This window comes from Chelonoidis abingdonii, chromosome 13, assembly GCF_003597395.2.
Source record: "Chelonoidis abingdonii isolate Lonesome George chromosome 13, CheloAbing_2.0, whole genome shotgun sequence".
NCBI classification, from domain to species: domain Eukaryota; kingdom Metazoa; phylum Chordata; order Testudines; family Testudinidae; genus Chelonoidis; species Chelonoidis abingdonii.
The window spans coordinates 17,100,694-17,124,906 of record NC_133781.1 but is presented as its reverse complement, the minus strand read 5'-3'; the positions used below and the strand labels follow the sequence as shown (position 1 = coordinate 17,124,906).

The 24,213-nt window shown below is 41.3% G+C and overlaps 1 protein-coding gene across 1 annotated transcript; it reads right to left on the bottom strand.

Annotated features, from left to right (window-relative positions):
• Positions 1–202: 202 nt before the first annotated feature.
• Positions 203–23,309, bottom strand: SRP68 (signal recognition particle 68). The gene is given in 17 exon segments (XM_032792871.2): positions 203–2,565; positions 3,194–3,246; positions 4,220–4,295; positions 5,193–5,322; positions 5,659–5,753; positions 6,468–6,627; positions 6,926–6,990; positions 7,330–7,428; positions 14,751–14,891; positions 15,162–15,244; positions 15,638–15,747; positions 16,053–16,135; positions 17,388–17,583; positions 18,464–18,577; positions 19,311–19,377; positions 23,136–23,264; positions 23,267–23,309. Coding segments are annotated over 17 exon segments (1,857 nt in total). The 5' UTR covers positions 23,295–23,309; the 3' UTR covers positions 203–2,337.
• Between the last annotated feature and the right edge of the window lie 904 nt (positions 23,310–24,213).

Genomic DNA, 24,213 nt, shown 5'->3' with positions numbered 1-24,213 from the left:
AGCAACACACTGCTTATAAATCTAGGATCTGTTTTTTATAAGGAAAACAAAGTTATATCTGATATTGGTGCACATTTGTGTCTTCATTGATTCAGGACTGAATAATCTCAAAGTTGATAGAGTTTTCAGAAGATCAATCTTACCCTTTAGATAATGAATGCCCATGTTTCCCGTGCTTCATATAAACTACATGCCTCAGAAATCAGGAATAAAACTTTATTGTTTTAGGATTTCTTGTGTCCAAACTAATCAGTTGTGTGTCACAGGACGTTTAACAAAGAGGCTAACTGCCTGTAACCATTTGTAACAGCAATCAATCAGAAACTGGCTTCAACCTAAGTTTCACTGGAATGAATCCAGACCCCCATAAGCTTGGAGTAGGAGAAGGCGAACAAACATACATTTTGGTTTGCATTCCAAACAGAAAAATAATTCTCAAATTGATTTAATGTAAAATCTGAAAAAGGAGGAGAGAAATTCGGAGAAAAATACAGTCAAAGAAAAACAGCATGAGGCAAATTGCCAGAAAAGGGCTAGGTCAGTGTATCACATGACTGTCTTATTTCTAAATTAGGCAAACAGGCTGTATGGAGAACTGACAGAAATCAGTGTTCTAGGACCACAGCTGTGTTTGAAATTTCATCATTTGATAAATTAAAAAATATTCTTTAACATCCAGCTTTTCTTCAGCTTACATTTGTTTTCTTCTATAAAATTCCACCTGATCTGCACATTGTAAAATATCCAGAGAAACAGGATCAGCTTCTTTTTCCCTCCCAGCACCCCCTTGACCTCTAGGCATAGGAGTCCTGCTGCAAGGAATTGTCTTGTACTTTTAAGAATTAATGAATCAGATCAATTTAGAATATCAAGTCTGCGTTATTTCCAATCATTTTTAAACCTCATTAATTCCATATTGCTCTCCAATCTCATGAAGAGAAGCATCTTTCATGGAATAGTTCCAACATTGCACAATCTAGATATGCATAAACCAGTTTCTTGTTTCCAGCCTGTGGACTACCAAGCCCTCATGCTGAAACAATGCAGCAGTGAGAGGCAGTATGAAAGCCAAGACAACTCGTAGGCTATCAAACTGCTACATCTCAGCATCCAACTACAGTAAACCTCAGTGAAGACCCAAACATGGATATGGAAAACGTCCAAATTTTATTTAGGAACAGTTCTGCCCCCCAACTCCGCCCCTCCTCCTTTTTTTTTTTTTAAAAAAAGACAGCAATATGAAATTACCTGCATTTCAAAAGCATCCATCACTATAGCATCTGGGCACTCTTACAAAAATGTAGTCTAGTGCAAGAGAAGATCTTAGGGCATAAAAATCCACTGGGCTCCTGTTACTTATTCCTCATCTTAAATTATTTCCATAACAATCAAATGCAATAGCAAAGTCCGAAGACTGAAGATGAGAAATAAGCAGGAGGAGATGAACTCCAGACAAGGATAGTCTTGTTTTCAGGCAAGCCTGTTTAAGTGAGAAGAAAGGAAATGAGCATGTAGGATAAACAGACTTTCAGTTTTCCATGAAGACTGAGCAGCTCCTTTTAAAGCCACCCATGAGCAGCTAGGTTCCAAAAACAGCCTTTTCAGAACAGGTTCAATACTGTAGTTAGGCATTTAACTAGATGTCCCAGTGAGGAAGGATTACACAGATGCTGCAATGTGTAAATTCAGACAAGACTCCACAACCGATTAGGTAATCATTAAAATTTGTTAAAGTATTTACCACCCCTACTCCTAGCACAAGAGTTTCAGCTCTCATTTCTGAATGCAACATTTTTTAAAAAATAAGAGGTTTCTCTTTACGTAACTATATATATTTTTAAGTCAGGGAGTGGTAGGTGGCATTAGCAGGAATCCAGTCTTCCTAGCTAGTGTTTCACATGCTTTGCTTAGGCAGCCCCTCAACACCTGCTTTTTCCTGCCCTTCTCCTCCCACCCCCAAAGAATGTTCTGATCAGAGCATCAAATTACAATGTCAACCATCGATGAACATCAAGATATGTCTATGCCTGGTCCATTGTGTGTACTGACCCTTAATGGGGCACTGGTCAAAAAGCGAACTCCAACTTTTCAGAGGACAATGGAATTTCTCTGCTCCAGATGTTATCAGATATTTATATAGTACACACGTTCCTGGGGTAGACGGTTTTCCTCTAATACACTGGGAAAGAATGCAAGTGCACAAGCACATACACAACACAGGGAAGAAGATGGTAAGAGTCTCCCCTTATTGGTTTCAGATGCAGATATTTATGTTCTGGACCTTGTTGGAGCTTTTCCACAACAGAACACGACTTCCCTTCCTTTGAAGGCCACTAGTTAACTTCTGAATCCAAAGATGCCCTTGATATATCCTGTAAGACCACTCTTGGCTTTCTGCTCCACCTTGTCTTCCAGAGGTGGGAAAGCAACATGGTTGAGGGCCAGGTCAAAGAACAAGGGTTTACATGGGATTGGCTGGAACCCAGGAGGGAAATGCACCAGGCTGGCTTGTTTGCTGACAAGAGAGGGATCCAGGCAGAATGTCTCAAACCGTTCAGAGAGTAGCTGAAAGAGATCCAGACGCCAATATTAAACAAGCTGAGGACATATCATGGCTGGCCCAATGGCTAAGTAGCAGCATCTAGACACTCAGGATGAGCAGTGGTATTGAGCCAAATGCACTGGCTGCATTCTGGTACTCATTCATCACCACCACAGCTAACTAAAAAAGAGTACAGCAGACTAAAAGTAGTGTTCTCATGCATTGGGTACTGCATTGTAAACCCAAAAATGGAGGCCGAAGATGTTGCAGTGGTAGCCTCAATTTCACTATCCAAACCAGCTGAAGTCCTGCAGTTAGCTACCTTGAGGTAACAAGGAACCCTCTCCCCTCCCACACACACACACCCCTCTTCAGCGATTGTGGGGAGAGGGAAAGCAATCAGCTTAGGCCATTCTGTACCCAAAACAGACCATATTGCACAGCCCATTTTGAACACACTGGTCTTACTGAAGCATGTGCATCTTAGGCTTGACAATTTCTATTTTAAATTGTAACTAGTGGACACGTTCATTACTCTGAGGTTAAAATTAAGCTTTACTTTTCCCATTTATAGAAAATTTTCCTCTTGCAGAAAATACTAGTGCTAATGAAATTGCCTTTTTCATCCCAGTGCACAAAGCCATGACTCACCTTGCCATCCTTGACCTGGGATGGAGACTCCGTCTCGTGGGTGTCATTTGCATCTGAAAGATTCATAGAAGTGCCATATGAATATGCAGACAGCTAGTCTATTAAGAACACCTCAGAAAATAGACTATTAGTGTCAAAACTCATAAGATGTGTTCAGAAATCACCTTGGAGCTCATGCTTTTCAGCATATGGAAGACTGAGTACTCTAGCAGAGAACTTGCTTAGTTTGTAAGTCAAACAGGGTCATGCTTACAAGCACCCCACCTTTCCTGTTTCTAAAGTGGCACAGAAATGATCTCCCAGTCCCAACAGAGGCATGGCACTGTGATAGCTATATGGAAAGTGGGTGAGGGAAAAAAGCCCCATGTTATGTGGCCAGTCCACAACATTGAGGGGAAAAAAGAAGTCAGATCTCCCCTGGTTATTCTATCTGCAAGCAAGGAAGATTCAGCAGTTCTTGTCTGCCAGAGATGAGTACAGATTGGTATAGGTCACAAATTTCCCAATTCAGTTAGCATTGAATGATGACTCAGTACAACTGTGTCAAAATAAAATAAGAACTCTTTCCTCTTTCAATGAGCCCTTCCTAGTGTCTGCTTGTTAAGCCAGACCCAGTGACAGATGAGTCAGGGAATTCAATGCACACTCTACTGCCACGAAGGTGCCATACATTGGATGCGGTTTATCTTTGGTGGCACCTAAGAAGTGCTTGCGAGAGTGCTCTTTGCAGAACAGTAAAAGGGGTAGGAGTCCTTCAGAAAAAGATGATCTTCAAACTCTGATTACAGAATAAGCTGGGAAGGCTCTTGTCTGCCAGTGGCAGCCCTAGAGGTACCAGGCAGAGCTTCTAGAAGAGGCTGGAATTGGAAAGGAACAGCTTTCCGAATACAATATGGATCGAGAAAACATGTGGGCAGCAACTTTTGTATTGGACTTTTTCATCTGTAAATGCTACAAGTGGCTGCAGTAATAAATGTGTATGACTGGATCTGAGGGAAGCCAGTTCTCCTGCAGGATTGCACTCACCTAATATAGCAGCTGCCTGCAGGGAGTATTTCTCTGCATTCACTTGAGTGATCAGCTCCTGGACATCAGGCAACTCCTAGATCATTTAAGAATACCTCTGAGTCAAGTAATTGTATAAAAGCAAAGTTTTAACAAGAATTGGGACAGATGTTTAAAATTTAGACACTTCAACTTTGACAAACTAGGAATTTTAGAGCAGTGCCAATCAATTCTCAGAGGAGAGATGAACATATCTAATAGGGTAGGCAACCTACGGCACGGGTGCCGAAGGTGGCACGCGAGCTGATTTTCAGCGGCACTCACACTGCCCAGGTCCTGGCCACCGGTCTCGGGGGCTCTGCATTTGAAATGTTGAAGCTTTATTTAAAATTAAATTTAGCTTCAACATTTTGAAATGTTATTTACTTTACATACAACAATAGTTTAGTTATATATTATAGACTTCTAGAAAGATCTTCTAACAAAGGTTAAAATGTATTACTGGTAAGCGAAACCTTAAGTTAGAGTAAATGAAGACTCGGCACACCACTTCTGAAAGGTTGCCGACTCCTGATATATAATATAGCCCTTATGGTACCACATAAGCCTTGTTTCAAGTGAAATCCAGACACAGACAATCTTTTTTGGACAGCTATACAGGTAGGCACCTTGCTACTCTGGTGACGAGCTGTATAAGCAGCAGCTATATTCCTATCTTTACATATCTAATAGTCACCAGTATTTACTGGATACTTTTGTTGCAGAAATCTAGGTTTCCCTCGCTCCCCCCACCCCAAATGTATAGGGCAGGATGGAGGGAGCCATGCCTGCACTAGCATACATCATCATAAAACCTGTAGCAAGCATGAGGTGTTACAAGAGCTCAAGGCAATATTCTTTTCACCATTTAAAGATCATAATTTGAAATATAATGGCCTATTATTTAGTTACTGGTAGTTAACTGAACTCAAGTGTGGAAGAGTTTGGTTCATACCTTCAAGCTGTTCTTATAAGCACCAGCCTGGGCTTGGACTTCACTGGCATATTTCAGGACTCTGTCATACAAAACAAGGGCTTCGCTCCACTTTTTCACCAGTACATAGGACTGGGCAATGAAGAAACACCTGGCAGGGTGAGGAGCGAAGTTAACTCTTACAATGATTAATTGCTTTCCTTGAGCATATTTCTTGAATATTCAAAAAGTATGGATTATAAACAGGTTGCCCCAACACTGAGCTATACATCTGGGTCAGGCTGATCTTCTTCAGCTTGCACTTGCAGTCTCACTCATTTCACTCAGAGAGAGTCCCCCACCACACTTCCCCCAATCCAGTCCTGTGCAGTTGCACTGGAATATTAATTATGTGACTTCCCAGAATTCATGCCTGGCTAGCCCTAGAGAATTCTGTTGCTTACTGCCAGCTAAAGAAACAGCCTTGCTGTTCCATCCAGAGGGTTACCTATAAGCCTTGTACACTAGCGTCTTCAGTCCTATCTCCTTCTGGAAGTTCTTGTCCTCTTCTAGGCCAGGAAGTTGTGGCAGTTCCACCAGATTCTGTACAAAGTACAGAAAAATTGGAATGTGTCAAACCCTAATGAACATTCATCTGGCGTGTGAAAGAAGAAAGCTGCCTTTTTCCTGAGTCAGAGCAATGGTATGTGCCTAGGCAAATATGATGTTCTCCTAGTTAATATAGCAATAACTAGAAAACATCATTCAATTAAACTTGCGTAGATTCACCCTTAGGGCAGAATTTAAGACTTCCTGACACAAAATATGCATTAGGACAGTGGGCTCTCAATCTTTCATAGTAAGAACCACATTGTTAGTTTCTTTCATGCAACATCTCCCTTCCCATTAAACTAACCAGACCAATGGAGCATCCATGTGGTAACCATGGTAACTGCTTACAAGAAATAGGGAAGTTTCTAATGTTACTTTTAGCTGTCAATTTAATCTAGCAGTTGGAAATGAGACAGCACCATGGTGATACATAGAAGCTTGAGAACTTCTGCATTAGGGAAGGAGATTCAAAAGACTTTAGTCAAATCAGCATTTTGAGATTATGTTTAATCTACTTTTTTAAATATTCCCAAGTGGTTACTGGGTACCATGGACTTTTAACTGAACCCTTTCAGTTAATCACATTAATCTTGACTGTAGTTTCCTCTTCCAGGTTCTTCCTGGTTAGTCCTTTTGGCACACTACATTTTAAAAAAAAGTCTCAGCGAAACACCTGAAAGTCAGATTTTTCTGCCCTGGCATTACCTGCAAGATGATGTCATAAAGACGAATCAGGTCCTGAGGCCGTGCTGTACGCTTGCCATCATCCTCTGACTGTTGCTCCTGCAGCAGTGTCTTCTGCAAAGCTTTTGCCATGCTCTCATTGCGTTTGATGGCTGTTGACAGTTTGATGTACGTCAGGTAACTAGAAAGTACCATTTACACAAGCTTTGAAATTCTGTTGGAAGTCATTCACAGCAGTTCTTAAATAGTTTTTCCCACTACTAGATACCAAATTTCCAGGTACAGCAAGTTTGGGGGGGCAATGAAAATGGGACATTGGGTCCAATGCTCCCAGAAATGAATGTAAGGCAAAACCAGATTCTACTTGATCTACTAGGTTTAGATGATTTAGACTGAGGTGGCCCAAGACAAAGGATTAAGATGAGATTCTCAAAATCTACATGGGAATGCAACACTGCTCTAAACACAGACACATTTACCTATGAAGGTACTGGATATTGGACACTTTCCCAGAATCCACTTCCAGAGAATGTTCTCGTTGCTTCTGCAGAAATTGGAACAAAAGCTGTGTGTGATTTACTTAAATTGGTAACTGCAGTAAAAGGATAAGAAACAACTCAAATTTTGAAGGACAAGTGGAAACTGACTTGGCTCACACAAAAAAAAATGCATTGGATGAATGACGGAGATGATGTCCAGGCAGAGTTCAATTATGAGGAGGAACTTTGGCCATTGTTGAATTACTCTGCAGCACACCTTGTTATTGATGGAGCCAAAAGTACCTATGGCCACAGCAGATGTGGGTTTAACTTCACAAGAGACCCTAGAAGATGAAATGCTACACAGCTCTCTCTTTGGAAGTTGTAATCTGTTTAGTGCTTACCTGGTCTGGTTTCAGCTCTTCCCGAACAGCCTGTATGGCATCTCGACACTCGCTGAGTAAAGACTCAAACAGACGTTCCTTTGTTTCCTCTCCTTCTGCCTAAATACAACACAGAAGAGACAAAAATAAGTATTTCTCAAAAACACATTTTCCTATTAGTGGGGCTGGTACTGTGGAAGAGTTAGTTCATCTTCCTTCATTAACTCTTTTCAAACTTCTGCCAAGTTACTGCTTCTAAATGTTGACCACAATGCATAGCTGGATCATGTAACTGTAGGTGCTCAAACTGTTACAGAACAGCAAAACTGCACTACAGAGCAATCACTCATGTCTGCATGTTTGATGAACTTAAGGCGCTGTTTCCCCAGTGCCAGCATAGATAGATTCCAGGAAAAGGAGAGATGCATTTATACCGCCTGAAAGTTTCACTGTTGTCTAGCATGGAAGGGTTTCAATAAGAATTCCTTCCAGGCAGTACAGTGGGAAACGTGAAAACTGGTTACAAACTATATTAGTTCTACACACTTTGAAAGGAGAAATGAAATGCTGGCAGATTTCTGATCAGTAGCACAATGGGTTGCAGAGCTCAAAGGCACGTCCAATCTGAAGACTGTGGAGTCCTCTCCCTCTTGATACATAGTGCTGCTACTTGAGGACACCAGAAGAAAATGCAAAGAGCATGAGATATTATGTATGACGGAGTAAAACTTCAGCACAGTAAATGACATCTACAGCCTGATTTCCTTCACACATTGAAATTTTTGATGAGTTACATCACAACCACCAACCTTCAGAATCAGTCACAGTTGCTCCTTAAATAAACTTGAAGGGACTCCAGGCATTCACTCCTTCATAGATGGATGGCACCTACTGCTTGCCAGGCCAAAAACAAGCCAACCTCCCTGTTCCCCTACATTCAGCATTAACAGTCTTACTTCATTTCCCTTGTCTGACCCAGGAGCGCAAGAACTGCATTAGACACTCAAATATTTGCAAGGCATATTTAATATCTTAACATTTACTGCATTACCTGTTTAAGAAAAAGCTGCAAAGCAATTTGGAATTCTTGTTTGAAGGCTATTTATGTGAAAATACTGATAATCTTCCCCAAGGCGTGAAAGATTAGTGCTGCTCCAGTATGACAGCTAGGAGACTCAAGTCCTCTTTAAGAGGCAACTCAATTTCAGTGTCCTGTCTGTTTCATCTTTGACTTAATGAAATCGCTTCTAGGTATGAGATAAGTTAATTTTTCATGTCCCAGTCAATCTATAGTCCCTCTGTCTTGCTCTGGCCATAGTAGCAAACTAATGACTAGAGGTGAAAGTCTCTATATCCCCATTAATAATCATCATCAACTCATCAGTACCTTCAAAATGCTTAAGTCACTTTTTAGTTGGCATAGTGAACCAGAAAATGTTACAGTAATAATACAGTCCCAGGCCTATTTTTCTTTTCTCCCAGAGAAATAGCCGTCAATGTCACAAGATGGGCTAGGTTGGTATTAATCCTTTAACCGAAATCAACTGTTTCTGCATTTTGAACTGTATTTTATCAGCAGCCTGCCTTCCAGTAGGTCAGAGCAGGAAATGGTGGACAAATGGTTCATGTACATTTTCAAAACTCAACCCTTCTAGTTCATTTGGTTCATTACAAACATTCACAAACGGTAATGGTTTTTCTCATAACAGCTTAACTACCGAAAGAATGTTTATCTGATATTTCTGCACTTTCCGGACAGACAAGAATGCCAAGTACAAAAGCGACCCTTTGAATAGTGCCAGAGCATTTTCCCGGGGCATTCAGTTGGAATAGATATGGTCAGTTAATAAGACAAGCTATCTTGCAGTACAGAAAAATTTGAGCAAGGGTAATTAAAGAACAAGGAGGGGGAGAAGATGAGAAATGAGCTGGGCCTCCTGTTATCAGAAAATACATGCGATTTAGAGACAGCATTCCAGAGAGAGTTCCCTACTTATGTTTGCCTGCCCTTCCCTGACCAAAGCTTTGTTAGTGTTAATCCATGACACTCAGAGCTCAATTTCTTTGCATTTGTGAGAGTGATAGGAATCTGATTTTCAGTTGGCCTTGTTAAACGATCCTCTTTTGCAGACTGTGGTCCAATCCAGATACATTTTTAGCCTCTTTGATGTCAGGAAGCCCAGGTCAGCACCAAAGGCTAAACTAAACTGCCTAAAAAAGAAAATCAACATAATGCTTAAAACAGATAGGAGAAGAGGCTGACCTGGTAAGAATGGTATGCTCTTATGTAACTTAAAGACCAAAAACTAAACACGCTACTCTAAAAAGCAAACAGGGAAACCCCAGGTTGTCAGGTCCACTGAAGACAGGGTGTCCACCTATGGATTACATGATTTGGTCACAAGCGAGGAACAGAGGGTGCACCTTGCTACCAACCAGAAAACCAGCAAGGTATTTTACACTTCCTTGCCTACCCTTTGCCATCGCTCCTGGAACAAGTTAATAAAGCAACAACTTGTAAGTCAGAGTGCTAAAATATTGCACTCAATTCCATAGGAACAGGGATGGGATCTAGCCTTATTCACTTACTGTTCTTAGTGCAATTCAGGACACTAATAGAAATCATTCCTGTCCATAGCAAACAACTTGAGATAATGCATCATGTCTTAGGAAACCCTAGATGAGCACGCACATTTCAATTTGTTTGATCATTCTGATCTCCCTTCTCCAATAGCAGTAAGAATTTCTAAAATCAGGTATCCAGTTTATTTTCCTTCCATAATGCTAATCCTTTAATAGCCCTTCAATTAAAGCTACGAAGCCTGCATTTCACTAATACGTATAACCAAGGCAGAAAAGTTCGTTTCCTCAACACCATACAACAAGTCTGTCAGACTCATGGTCAGGCCTCGGGAGTTCCTGGCTCCCAACGCTGTGCCTAGAACACTCAGATAAGAAAAAGTGAGAATACACACTTTTGACACATCCAAGCAGGAGGATCCTGATCTTCACCTACTGGACTGACATTGTGCAACCAATTGAACAATCCACTGAGAAACTCACTTCATTTTCAGCTAGATGATTATTAAAATAGTAGTGAAAGATCATTTAAAATAAATGCAAGGTCATGCTGATAAAGTAAGGAAAATTGCCTGCAAATGAATACACAAAAGGCCCACTTGAGTTTGGAAAGTTAGAACGCCTTTGGGATAAATGAGAGAAATTGTTGCCCTATATTCCATGCAGTACACCACTATGTAAACAGATTCTAGTCTGCTGCAGCAACCTAGTAGTTCCCCTGCATTCAAACTGCAATGAAGCCTAGAGTTTTGAAAGGGTCTGAAAATAGCAGCATTATCCCAATACAGCTTGTTACTTTTTTTGCTCTGGAACAGAAGTCCTGTTGCACATGCCCAGTAAATATAAAACTGCTTTTCAACCTGTTTATCCTCTTCACAAAGACTGTCCAAGTTATTAGGTCTAACTAACTCATTCAAGAATGTTTTATTTTACCTCTTTATAAAACTGTAGGCCTGCAGCTTGCAAACATTTAACCTTATTTAATTTTTTTTTTTTTAAACAAGATTATTAAGGCAGGACTAATTGCTGTGAATAACCAGAAACATACGACACATCTGACTGCATTCTAAACTCCACCCACAGGAGCATTTCAACTTCAATGGGCACAAAGACTGGAAACCAGACAAGTATCAGAGGGGTAGCCGTGTTAGGCCAGGTCTACACTGCGACTTTAAATCAGTTTAATGGCCGATATACCGATTTAACGCTGTATCCGTTCACATGACGTCGTCATTAATATCGAGTTAAACGGCTCCTTAAATCGATTTCGGAACTCCTCCCAAACGAGAGGAGTAGCGCTAAATTCGATAGTGATAACTCCGATTAGGTTTCATTGGACGGGAAATCGACGTATTGGCCTCCGGGCGGCACCCAGAGTGCAGCCTGACCGCTTCTGGACAGCATCTGAACTCGGATGCAGCGGGCAGGTAAAACAGGAAAGCCCGCGAACTTTTGAATGACATTTCCTGCTTTTGCCCAGCCGTGGGAGCTCTTGATCAGCAACGGCTGGGCGATGCGATTGAAAATCGAAAAAAAGAGCTCAGCATAGGACGTAGGGAGATCACTAAGGTCTTGATCGCTGTAGGGAGGACAAATCTGTTGTATCCAGCTCGTTACAGAACACGAAATGCCAAAGCGTTTTGAATAAAAAAACTCCAGGATACACAGCGCTGTGTGACAAGCGTAACGGGAAGCCAGACTCAAATGATGCTCATGAGGGAGGAGGGGTACTGAGGACTCCAGCTATCCCACATCCCACAGCAGTCTCTGAAAATTTATTTGCATTCTTGGCTGAGCTCCCAATGTCGTAGGTTCAAACACGTGTCTTCTGCGTGGTTTCAGGGAACAGCTCTCAGTTTGATTTTCTCCCCCCACACCACCACGGTAAAAAAAAAAGGAAAGATTGCTGTTGCTATGGCGTTGCTCAATGCACTCGCGAAAAAGGCGCCAAAGGGTTGTCTGCTTACCTTCACAAAGGAGGGGTGAGCTTGTAACCCAGCACCACCCGGGCAGTGTTTTTCCTGCCCCATCAGGCACTGTTGCTCTCCCACGAAGTGGGAACTATGGGATAGCTGAGGAACAGCTACCCACAGTGCACCGCTCCTGAAATCGATGGTAGCTTTGGACCATGGACGCAAACAATCGATTTCGGGATCCCACTATGGACGCGCTAAACCGATTTTATGAGATCTGTTTTGTAATATCGGTTTAAGCTAATTCGAAATAATCGTGCAGTGTAGACGTACCCTTAGTCTGGATCTGTAAAAGCAGCAAAGAGTCCTGTGGCACCTTACAGACTAACAGACGTATTGGAGCATGAGCTTTCGTGGGTGAATACCCACTTCGTCGGATGCAAGAAACCAGACAGACACCAAGCACAGACAAAGAAGAGAGACATCGGACAGGCTCAAGTTTTTGACAAGGAACAGACTTAAATTGCTTGAAACTGACTTGACTTAAAGTTCTAGTTCTGAAATTTTAGAAATGCCCAATCTTAGTTTGTCCTTTTTACTCTATCCATAGTAGACTGTCCCTGAAAGTTATTTTCCTTCCACTCATTTAAGCAGTGCTCTTCTACTACAGAGATGATTACAGAATCCTTACAAAGGAGAACAGTGACAGAACTGATTTGATACAGCACTTACACACACTACAATTCAACAGGGCTATGGGTTAGCTATGTGCCTTCAAGTCATGGCATCTAGTCTCTATGCAGGGGAATTCTCAGAAGTGAGAAACACCTGGGTCAAATTTGAATGAAATTGACTCCTGGAGTTTATATTTTAACATTTTTTCTCTGCTTCTCCAATTAACACAAAGCAACTAAAAAAGGTACTTGCTCCAAGATTCTGCATTTATTTTACTCACAAGATTAAGGCATAATAGGTTTATGTTCACTTCTGGTCAAATGCAGCTGAAGGAAAACCTATCCTTACCTTAAGCAACTGAGTTAAATGCAAGCACTGCCCAGCTTAGCAGTCTCTAGATACAGTAGGGCCTGGGCTTTTAGGTACTGCCACAATATAGTGGAAACTCAGAATTACAAACACTTCAGGAATGGAGGCTGTTCATAACTTTGAAATGTTTGCAACTCTAAACAAAGTGTTCTGGTTGTTTTTTCAAAAGTTTAAATCTGAACATTGACTTAACAGTTTTGAAATTTTACTATGCAGAAGAAAAATGCTGCTTTTACCCATCTTAATTTAAATGAAACATGCAGTTTCTTTACCTTGTCAATTTTTTTTTTAACTTCCCTTTTTTCAGTCATTTACATTTAATAGTACTGTACTGGATTTGCTTTTTTGGGTCTCTGCTGCTGCCTGATTGTGTACTACTTGTTCCAAATGAGGTGTGTGGTTGACCAATCCATTTGTAACTCTGGTCCTTGTAACTGAGGTTCTACTATACAAACGGGACAGCTAAAGAATCTTGGACAGTAGCCCCTCTTGGCAGAGTTCAATATAGAGCTTTGGAAGTCTGGAGACCACTCCTCTATCTATAGCAACTAGGAGAGTCAAATCTGGTCTCATACCATTGTCTTCTGGAAGCCCATTAGAAGGTTTCAGTAACTATTTAAAGAACAAGATGAATCAAATTTAGCACTCCATTCTGTCATCATCATAAGGAATAGGTCATCCGAAGAGCGAGGGTAGCTAACTAAGGTGACAAATCAGGAGTGGGGAGGGGGGAAATAGGAGCCTCTATAAGAAAAAGACCCAACAATCAGAACTGTTCCTATAAAAATCAGGATATCCTGTCACCCTATAGCTAACCGAAAGACTCCCTAACCACCACTAACCTGCATTTATCAAAAGAATGGAAGTGACAGAAAATTGATGAACACAAAAGCGAAGCTGCATCACCACCTACTGGCCATACTCCTATATTACTTGCAGGGAATGCTCTTCTGAGATGATCAATTTAACCCATAACTTGAATTTAAGCATTACTTATTCAGAAATCAATATGACTGCATAAAAATAAAAAAGTTTCAGGTGAGACCAATACAAATAAACTTCTAGAGGCTGCACAACTAAATTCCGTTTGTCATGTTTCGTTTAAAGCACAGCTATCATTTTCTACCTCCACCCACTGACTCCATTCTGTAAAAAATAGACTAGAGAGAATTAAATCAGATCTCCATCTTTTTAAAAACTATTTTAAATTTGAGCTGTGTGCCTGCTCCACTAAGCTTCTCTCCCTGCTTGTAGAGAAAGACTTCCCAACTTCTGATGTAGTCAGGAGCAGGCCAAGAAACAAGTAGCAGTGGCTCCTAAAGATAGGCTGCAGCTTCAAACAGCAACAGCTCAAGACCTGTAGCCAATGGAAGGCAGGAGCATGATTTCTGAACCCGTTCCCTGAGAAATCTAAGAATCAAGGGTGGGAGCGGGGGGAATCTCGTTTTTGTTGTGCACAGCCAAACATAATTACTCTGACTGCAAGTGTTTTCCTCCATTCCCTTATAGTGTTCATGAAGTCAACAGCATGCCACAGTGGCAGATCTTCCCCCCGATAAAGCGCGGTACTTGTTTTCTTCAGGGAAAGGGCTAGTTACATGGCCCTTTTGCTTCTGTCTAATGGCCAGCACAGGAGATATTTAAAGAACCAGTTTCTTTGGGAAATGGTAGCTGACTTATTTTCATATATACAGCATCTTTCATCTGAAGACCTCAAAGAGATTTACTAAGTATGTTCAGAGATTACCACAACACCATGTAAATACAGCTATTTCTGTGGTAGAACACATCAGCATACAGCAACAATACACAAACAGCAGCATAGGAGGTTACAGCATAAAGGTTACAGAAGCAGAAGATATTATAACACTGGCATAGAATACCTGGAAGTGATTTCTTAGTTACCTGAGCAATGGCCGCTTCATTATCTGCCAGCCCCAATAAAAAGATCCTCACTTTGTCTATCTTCACTGGGACAGTTCTTCCCCTCCATTCCACCTCACTCATGGTAGCTGCCTGCTTTGCTCGAGTCTGGGTGATCAGTGACTGAAAAGTGCAGACAGAGGTGAGTGACTGACAACTTAAATGAATGCAACTTTTGACTACTTGATTAATCCTCACATTTACTTTAAATTGAAGGTTGGAGTATATTTCATAGTTCATTACTTTCTAGAGGATAAACTTTGCTCCCTAGAAAGTAACATTGCTCCTCTGTCTTTTGGTTGTACCATGCATGGATATTTAACTTAAAAAGCGAAGCCAAAAGCGTGAGCTGGTCACCATGCATTCCAAATTTTGGAACATGCAGTGAATTACCTCTAATTTTTCAGCAAGAAGACCCTCTGTGCCACCAGATCTCAGTCTCATCTGCATTAACTCACTGATAGCAGACTGGTCACCTGAGAGAAAGAACTGTCAGAATGAGTCAAACCAAACTCATTTTCATTTGTCAGTAAAATAGCATTTGAACCCAGGTCTCTAGAACACAGACTGGTGCTTAGGTAACTTTGGGAAGAAAAAGAAGTGACTTTGTATGAATCTTGATCAGAGTATGTATTTATCCACATTACATAAAACCATAGTGTTGCACAACTCAATATAAATTCCACTTTGTTAAATCAGGTACAGAACTGAAGGGCCTTGTCAGTCATATGGAGGAGTCTGCAGGGTTTGCTCAGAGCATTAGGAATGGACTCATTCTCACGTGTCAAGAAGTTTAAGATAAACACTCCAATAACCCTTGCCTCAAAAGCAATCCTTGCTTTAAGTATTTGTTACCCTACTTTACTTACCAATATTATAGGCACAATAGCGAATGTTGGGTGAAATCTCCTCCACACGCTGATTATATAGCACAGCCTGTTCCTCTGTGAAAGCACTGGCCAGTTTTTCATATATAGTCCTGCAGCAGGAAAGTGAAAACTTACACTGCAGCATTTGTTTTTAATAGGATATTAAGACTTTGCTAAGGGAAAGGATGGCTTCTGAACACTAAACTATTACTCTGTGGGAAGCCAATTCAACACCACAGCTCAGCTCTCTACCATTATGCTACTGGTTACCACAACTGCAATCAGAGCTTTCAGAACTCTGGCAGAAACCAAACAATTAGGGTTAACAATCAGCTCACCTAGACTTAGCTAGTTTTGTATCAAATTGTATTAAGTAAGTTCAAGTTGACAAAGATGGTAAGGAAGAGAAACTCACTTGCATTTGTTGAATGCCTCCATAGCTGCTTTCCACTCTTGATGTTCAAAGCGCAGCATTCCTGTGAGGTAAGCCATGTACGCCTGCAGACAGAGCACAAGTGGACAAGTTAATTGTTGTGAGAGCATAGTTCCATTGTGTCCATTAACACTGATGCCACTACCAAAAAAAAATCCTAATTCAAGCAATAATCTCATCTAGGAAAGTTTTGATTTTACACTTACATGACACTAGTTAACAGCATCACTTTTTCCCTGACAGTTACAAATTCCTGATGTGAGATGAAGCAAGGCCTGCAATCATTACCCACAAACTGCTGTTGTGAGAAGATAATTCTGTAGCCCAGCAAAGGTCCACAAAAGCTGCAAAATGGAGTTTTAATCATATCTGCCCAGCTATTAGAGCTCTCTTCATAGGAAGCTAGTATCACAAAGTGATGATTGTTTCCTGTCTCCACTGGCCAGTAGACAGTCTGTTACTTGTGATCCAGATGTACAGTAGAATCTCAGAGTTACGAACACTTTGGAAACAGAGGTTGCTCACAACTCTGAAATGTTCATAACTCTGAACAAAATGTTCTGGGTGTTCTTTCAAAAGTTTACAACCGAACACTGAATTATAGCTTTGAAACTTTACTATGCAGAAAAAATGCTGCTTTTCTTTTTTTAATGCTTTATGTTTACCACACTACTGTATTGTATTTGCTTTATTTTGTCTCTGCTGCTGCTTGACTGGGTACTTTCAGTTCCAAATGAGGTGTGAGCTTGGCTGGTCAGTTCTTAACTCTGGTGTTTGTAATTCAGGTTCTACTGTATATTTTAGGACTCTGAAAAAGTAGTAGCTTACATCTGGTAAGAAATGTTGCTCAGTTTTCAGAATGCTGCACTCAGCAAAATGACAGCACAGCTTTCTTTTCCGAAATGAGTTAGGAGTGCTGTACCCTCATCCTCTCCCCTCATTCCTGCCATTTAAAAAAAACACACCTTTGTTTTATCTTAAATATAAATTAAACTCCGAGGCAAGGACGATTGCTTAATGTGTTTATATAACACATGTACAGTTGGACCCTAATTCTGATTGAGACCTCAGGGCATTACTGTAAAGCTTCTAGTGCTACTGGTCAAACCGACTTACTAACTAATCAAATGAAACTACACACACATTAGAGCTCAATAACCAGTAAACTAAAATCGTACTGGACATTCTTAATTTGAAGTCAGAGCAGGCAATTTAGTGTCAGTTTACAAAGGAGGACTCTTTGTTCAACTAGAAACAAAAGGTTAGTTTATCATCCTTTCTTTGCCTCTGCTAAACAAAATGAATGTTAGAAATAACCTGAGCTTCCAGCTTAGTCTTGGCATCCACCCGATTGCTTTCACACAGGCGCTCCAGCTCCTCAGCGTGCTTCACGGCTTTGTGCAGGCGAGAAAGCAAATGAAATCGCTTGCGGGGTTCTGTGTTGGCTTCCTGCTTAAGCTGCATTGCATAGCTCCAGGCTCTCTCTGCATCCATCAGTATCAACAGCAAGTACCTATAGGACAGACACAGGAAGGCCGCTTGTTACTGAGATGCAACTACTGAAAAAGATGTCTTCAGGAATTCTAAAGCCGTGAAAGAAAATTTAGTATCAAGTCTCCGCTTTGTAGTGTCACAAAATCCTGGGAAAGATGACTAAAAGTAGAATAATCTTACTGCTTTTCCAGGTACATAATTAAAAATAAAACCACCATTTTCAACAGCCAGATGCATTTCAGAACATTAACCCAAACCAGGTGGAAAGAAATCCCATGGGCTAAAAGTCCATATCTTCAACCCCCACCCCCATCCCCTGAAAGAAGAAAAAGACTATGAGAAAGCAGACAATCAACTGTTTCTAGCAGCTGGGAAATGAGCCCAAAGCTCTGGCTGCTTTCCAATTAGTCTGGCGAATTTCAAAGGCACAAGTACAAACTGCAAACAAGTGTTTCTGTTCAGAGATAATGGATCATGTCCCCAATCTCATTCTTGCTGGTAACAGCACTTTAGTTGTCTATATTCTTTAGAATAGCCATCTGAAGCACTGACTAAACACTTCCCCTGAAAATATTTGAACTTTACTGCTCAAGAAAACAGCACTGACAGCAGTAGCTAGGGCCAGGCAGCGAGGGCAGGAATTATGTTTTCCCCTCACATCACTATCAATGTCCCAGCTCCCCATATTCTAGTCTGAACTTGGATCTTTATTTTAGGTTTTAAAATTCTTAAAAAATTAAGAACTCTCCACAAAAGTAAGTGATTTAGAGAGGTGTAGAGCTGTGAACTAGGATAACAGCCAAACTGTTTTCATTTGCGACATATGAAGATAAGTTACCTCCAGGAGCAATTCACTAATGCACTGCTACCCAACACCAGATTTTCCCCATGCCTAATACCTGTTGTCAGAGAGAATCTCCTCAGTTACTTTCTTCCCTGTGAACTTGTGTCTATTTCCCATTTTGAAGCTAAGAGTTTTTCGGAGTCGTCTTAGCCTGCGGGAGCAATAACCCCTGCAAATAACCACAAAATAAAATCAGTTCTTCCAAAGAATGAGACTTTGCTCCTATGTATTCCTCTTTCATTGTCAACCTATATTGAATAATCAGAAAACAATGCTGGACAAAATGTACCTGGTATGACAATATACAAGTTTCTGGGAGTGAAGGTTTCTAAACAATACAATACAGAGTCAAGTTTAAGAAACATAACAGGAGCATTAAACCGGAGATATGGCAGATAGTTAAAAGAGACAAGAAAATGTAGCAATAAAGCAATATGTAAACAGACATGTCATGGCCACTGATCTGTACTAACTAAAAGGTGATGCTCTGTGTTCCAAATGATTTCTCAGAAGAGCAATGTATGTGTGTGTATCCGCACACACGCGCACCCCCCGCCCCCAAGACAAGTTCGGTGGCTATTAACAAGGTATTAGTGGTATCATTAACAAAAATATGAGGGATCAAAAACCAAGCAACAAATTAACCCCAGTATTCTAATAATCTGATTAGTAAAAGAACATTAATTTCATTTACAGACAAAGGGGACATCTATTTACAGTAAGGTCCCTGCCAATGGCTCTTTATTTGGCAACTGGTTTTCAAAGTAATCACCTTTGCCTGCCTATGGCAGCAAACTGGCACATAAATGTGCTCTGAGCTAAAATTGACTTGGCATAGTGATTTACACTAATCAAGGTAAGTACATATAAAATGCCTTGGTGTTACTTGCTAACATACTAACCTGTATCTCTGGAAATCTCCATGCCGTAAACCATGCTGCTGTTGGGATTCCTTAATAATCTGAAGAACTGGAATTCACATTAAGGAACATTTATGATTGTACAGAGTTTGGTCTTGGTATGCCCTTCTATCCTAAACTAATGGGAGAATCGACAGGATTTTTTCTGACACAAACTTTAAAACAGATATTGGTCCAGTGTACAAGAGAGGAATAGTGAAACCTTTCAACAAGAAATGCAAGAGCTGATTGTCTGCAGAAATTTTCTCACCACCATATTTTATTTTTCAGAATCCTATGGATACAAATTAAGCCCAGGTCTACACTGTCAAAGTTAGACTCAGGACTCACAGTTTGTCAGACCACTCTGTTTTATTGGTACAGCGCTCTGCTAATACACCCAGATAATGTGAGCCCCATTCAAGACACAAACTATCTTATTTATACAGATAAAAGGGCAGGAGTTTAGACAAAGGGACAAAGAAAGCAACAGACAGGAAAAACCACCTGTGACACAGCATGCATATTCCACATCCTTACTGATTGGTATCGATCTAAAGCTAATACTTTTCCAATTGCCCTTAAACGGTGCAATTGTTCTATGCTAATGTCTGTGTTCCTGACACCTCGATTGCAACATTCCAACAGTTTTGCTTAAAGGTGCAGACAACATTTCTTTAATCCATTCTTATTTTTACAATATAATTAATTCTACTTTCACAACACTTAGGTCTGCCAGTAGAGTTATACCGGCAAAACCCTTTTAGTGTAGATGCAATTATACTAACACAACAGTGTTTCTCTCAGTATTCCAATACAGTGAGTGAAATGAGCTATACCAGCAAAAACATTTATGCTGGTATAACAATATCCACCCTACAGTTTTATTGGTATAGCTATGTGGCCAAAAAAACCCCCAAAACATATCTATCTGACCTAGCTATGCCAGCAAAATTTTAATTTTAGAATCATTGCTGAGCTTTATTGTTTGATCTCTCCTGAAAAGGGTGTTACAGGTGCTTTACTGAATGTATTATAATTGCTACTTTGTAATTTCCTAAAGCAGTCTTCTCCAAGTGAATCATATCCTAAATACAGATATTCCTGTAAAAAGGATGGTAGGAATAATTCTTTAAGGTTTAATTTTGCACTGAAAATTTGTTAGAAGAAAACTGGTAAAGCAAATTTAAAAACAATTAAAATTAATATTACTTCAATAAATGTTTTATGGGAGAACAATGTAACAGTATTTACATACTAATTTTTTTTTTCACATAAGGGTTTCAGACAAAATTACAATCTTTAGCATAAGCACTGACTGATTTACCTGTGTGTCCTGTGTTTGCTTTACTCTTAAAAAAACTTTCAATTAATGAATACTACACAAAAGAAACCTGCACTGTACATTTTGGTGATGCTCATGGATGTTACTCATTCAATTCATTTAAATGAAAATCAGTACTTTTATTTTTTGAGAAAGACACAACCAGAAAACATTTATCTCAAGAGAAGTGTTTTTGGAAAGAGCGTTTCACTTATATTTAAGAATCGATCTCTACAATCCTTACATATAAACCCTACATCACATTTCCTACAGCACCTATCAGGATACTAACCTTGTCAAAATTAACACCAATTATAGTAGTTATGGAAGAAAATAAACTGAAATCCCTTTCATTCAGAGGTACTTTAAGATTAAGATGCTGTTTTTAAAGTACACCTAAAATACAGTGCTTGAACTACCTAAGTATTAGCTAGTGGTGTAATTTTAATACTTATAGAACAAAGAAGTGTTCACTTTTGGAGCACAGGCAAGCTTTACAACAAATTACTCCCCTTTTCCCCTAATTTTTCCTAATCCTAAGTATTTATCTTGAATTTTCTTTAAATCTATTTTAGATTTAGTTATATTAATATATTCATTATATTATATTATATTCATAGTAGCTCTTTTACTTACAATTTTGTTGATTTGGGCATGCCTATCACCACTGACGTGACACTGGGTCTGCCACTTCACGTACAAATGCCAAATTATATCACTATTGCCAGAAGTTAAGTTATGACTTGTGTCCTCGCTTCCATTTGCATTTCTTCCTACTGTAAGATACAACTCAGTTTCGCAACAGCTGTGCAGTTGAGCTAGTTTCACACTAAAACTTCTCACAAGAAAAAGCCTACAGCCTTAATTAAAGTACCAACTGGTAAATCAACTTTATAAAAAAAACTACCTCACTGATCCCTTCACAGCGATTGGAAAGAATCCCATGCTTCTGGCTAGTTTTCAGGTTGACATGGCAATATGTATGAGGCTTCACTTAGCCAAAGTAATTCTTAGCTTTTCTATATTTTAGAAGCATCTTGTGCTCTTTGCATAGTGTGATAAAAAAAATACAAAATGTGGATAAAAGGGACTTTAACAATTTTTTAAAAATACATAGTAATCCACAAAGTGCTATTTTGTTTACAAATTCAGAGAAACAATACTCCCCCACCCACCCCCAAACAGTAACTCCTGTATAAAATTGTTGATTTAAAACTACCAATTCTGATTTTTAACTCCATTACAGTTTATTATAACTGACGGGAAGGATCCTCTGTTCTCAATAGCCTTTTATGGAAACTATATGCTACACAAAACATACCTATCACCAGGATGACACAAACTGTAGTTGCTAATGTGCCTGTCACTCACCTATTTTATCCACTATAACAAGTTCTCTCGGAGAAACCAAATATTAGTATTGAGTAAAATTCATACACCACATGCTCATATTCCACGCAAATAAAAATCTGGACTGGGAATTTTCAGTTTTTGAGGGTTAGTGATATTTGTGACACTGGCTGCAAGGGTGGTGTCAAGAGGATAAAAATCATAGTTCACATCAAAGATGCATTGCTTACATCCCATTTTCTGCAGAATCAGGGTGATGTTACCAGAAGCCTAACCCAGTGTTATCCAGATTTTTTCATGCTACTATAGCAATTTATATTATTAAAACACCTCAGCAGTACCAACCACTGCCTGACATCTCCCATTTGTTTTTCCATGTTCTAACTCATAACAAATCTCACCCTACTCCTTACCTCATCTCCCAAATACTTCTATCTGGGATGAAGGAGAAAGACTATATAACTGAATGACAACTCAGCAATGCCCAGCACAAGGGCCCATCAAAACAGGAATGAGAACCTTAGAGTACCAACAAGTACCAGTAAAAGCAATATGCAAACGAATTACTTCGAACCAGACGTCTAGTATTCGGATTATGTTCCAACTTGCCTTTGGGTGGTGGGCAGCTTCATACACAGGACAGGCTGGTTAAACGTGCATAAAGCTATAAACATTCTTCCATTAGAGTGCAAAATGGAAACTCTTCCCTTCCCACCTGTCAAATCCAATCTCCGCTCTGCCTCTCCACCCCCAAACATCCATATTGATTTAACTATGTAATGTAACTTAATTACAACACAGAAAACTGCCCTTTATAATAATCAATGGAGGGAACATGAAGAAGAGGGAGAAAAGCTGCTTTCCCAGTCCCTTTCCCCAGCATGTCTTCCACAGCCACACGCCGCCACGCCTTTGTTTCTGCCCTCTCCCGAATAGCCGGGCCACCCTCCCCCGTTAACAGTGCAAAGCGACCCCCCAAGGCGGATACAGCCGGGGACATGTGCACACATTGGAGGGGAGCGCTGAGCCACGCTGGGAATTCACCCCCTCCGTTTTACAGAGCGCGAGGGCAGGCGGGGTCCGGGCTTCCCCGCCTGGCCTGACTGACACGTCCTCACTCGCGGCCCCCCTGCCAGGCCGGCCCCACAGGATACTCTCCAGGCCCAGGCTGTCCCCGAAGCTCCCCGCCTTCACCCCCGCGGGCTTCTCATTCTCCTTGTTCTCCTCCGGGCCGGCCCCCGCCGCCGCTGCTCCCACCGCCGCCTCCCCCCGGCGCCCGCCGCACCGCCGGGAACCTGCCGCTCCGCCGCCATCTTGCGCCTCTGCCGCCGCCGCCGCGCAGCATCATGGGCCGGGAGCGTAGCGCCGCGCGTGGAGGCCATGACGCGGGGAGAGCTGGGATAGGGGAGGACCCGGTAGCCTCCGGGTTGCTATTTGAGCCCTTTCCAGCCTCGTTGTGAGAGCTGGGCCCGGCCCGCGGGCGGGGGATGGGCTCCTGTCGTCACTAGGGATGGGGCCGGCAGCCCCTCCTCCCACTCCTCTGCAGGATCCGGGCCCAGCCCCCACTCTGCCCTGGGTGGGTCTCTCGCACACTGCCCCCTACCCTCCGCCCGGGAAGGGCCCTGAGCCCCAGGCTGATCGAAGCCCTGGGGCCCATCACCCTGGTGTCTGGGCACCAAGCCCTGGAGGCGGGGCAGCGGATTTGCTCTGGCCCCACCCCCCCGGGGCCCGAATACCTGGCGCTGCGGGAGGGTGAGACTCTAATCTAGACCCTGTGCGCCTGTAAGCTGCCAGGCAGAAATCCAGGATGTGAATGTCCTGCGCTTTGCTGGGACGGGAGAGTGAGAACCAGAGCCCAAATCCTGGCACCAGGGTGGCCAGCCCTCCAGGACTGGCCTGGAGCCTCCCGGATTCGGCATCGATCTCCTGACGGCTATTGAAAGCAATCCGGGAAATTTTAATAGGCTGTTTTAAGAAAATGACATTACATCATGTTGGAGGGGAAAATCTCCCTGAATAACTTCGATCAGAGTTGGCAACCCTACCTGGCATGAATGTTGCAGCTAACAGGCTGAGCCCCAACCCCAGGTGCCAACACCCCATAACTGCAGGGAGGAAGTGAGTCAGACTCCACACACAATCTCCGATTTGCATCTTCATTGCAAATAAGTTCTAAAAACATCATACCAATTATAGTTTCAAATGCTCATAACTGACGGATCAAACCCAATT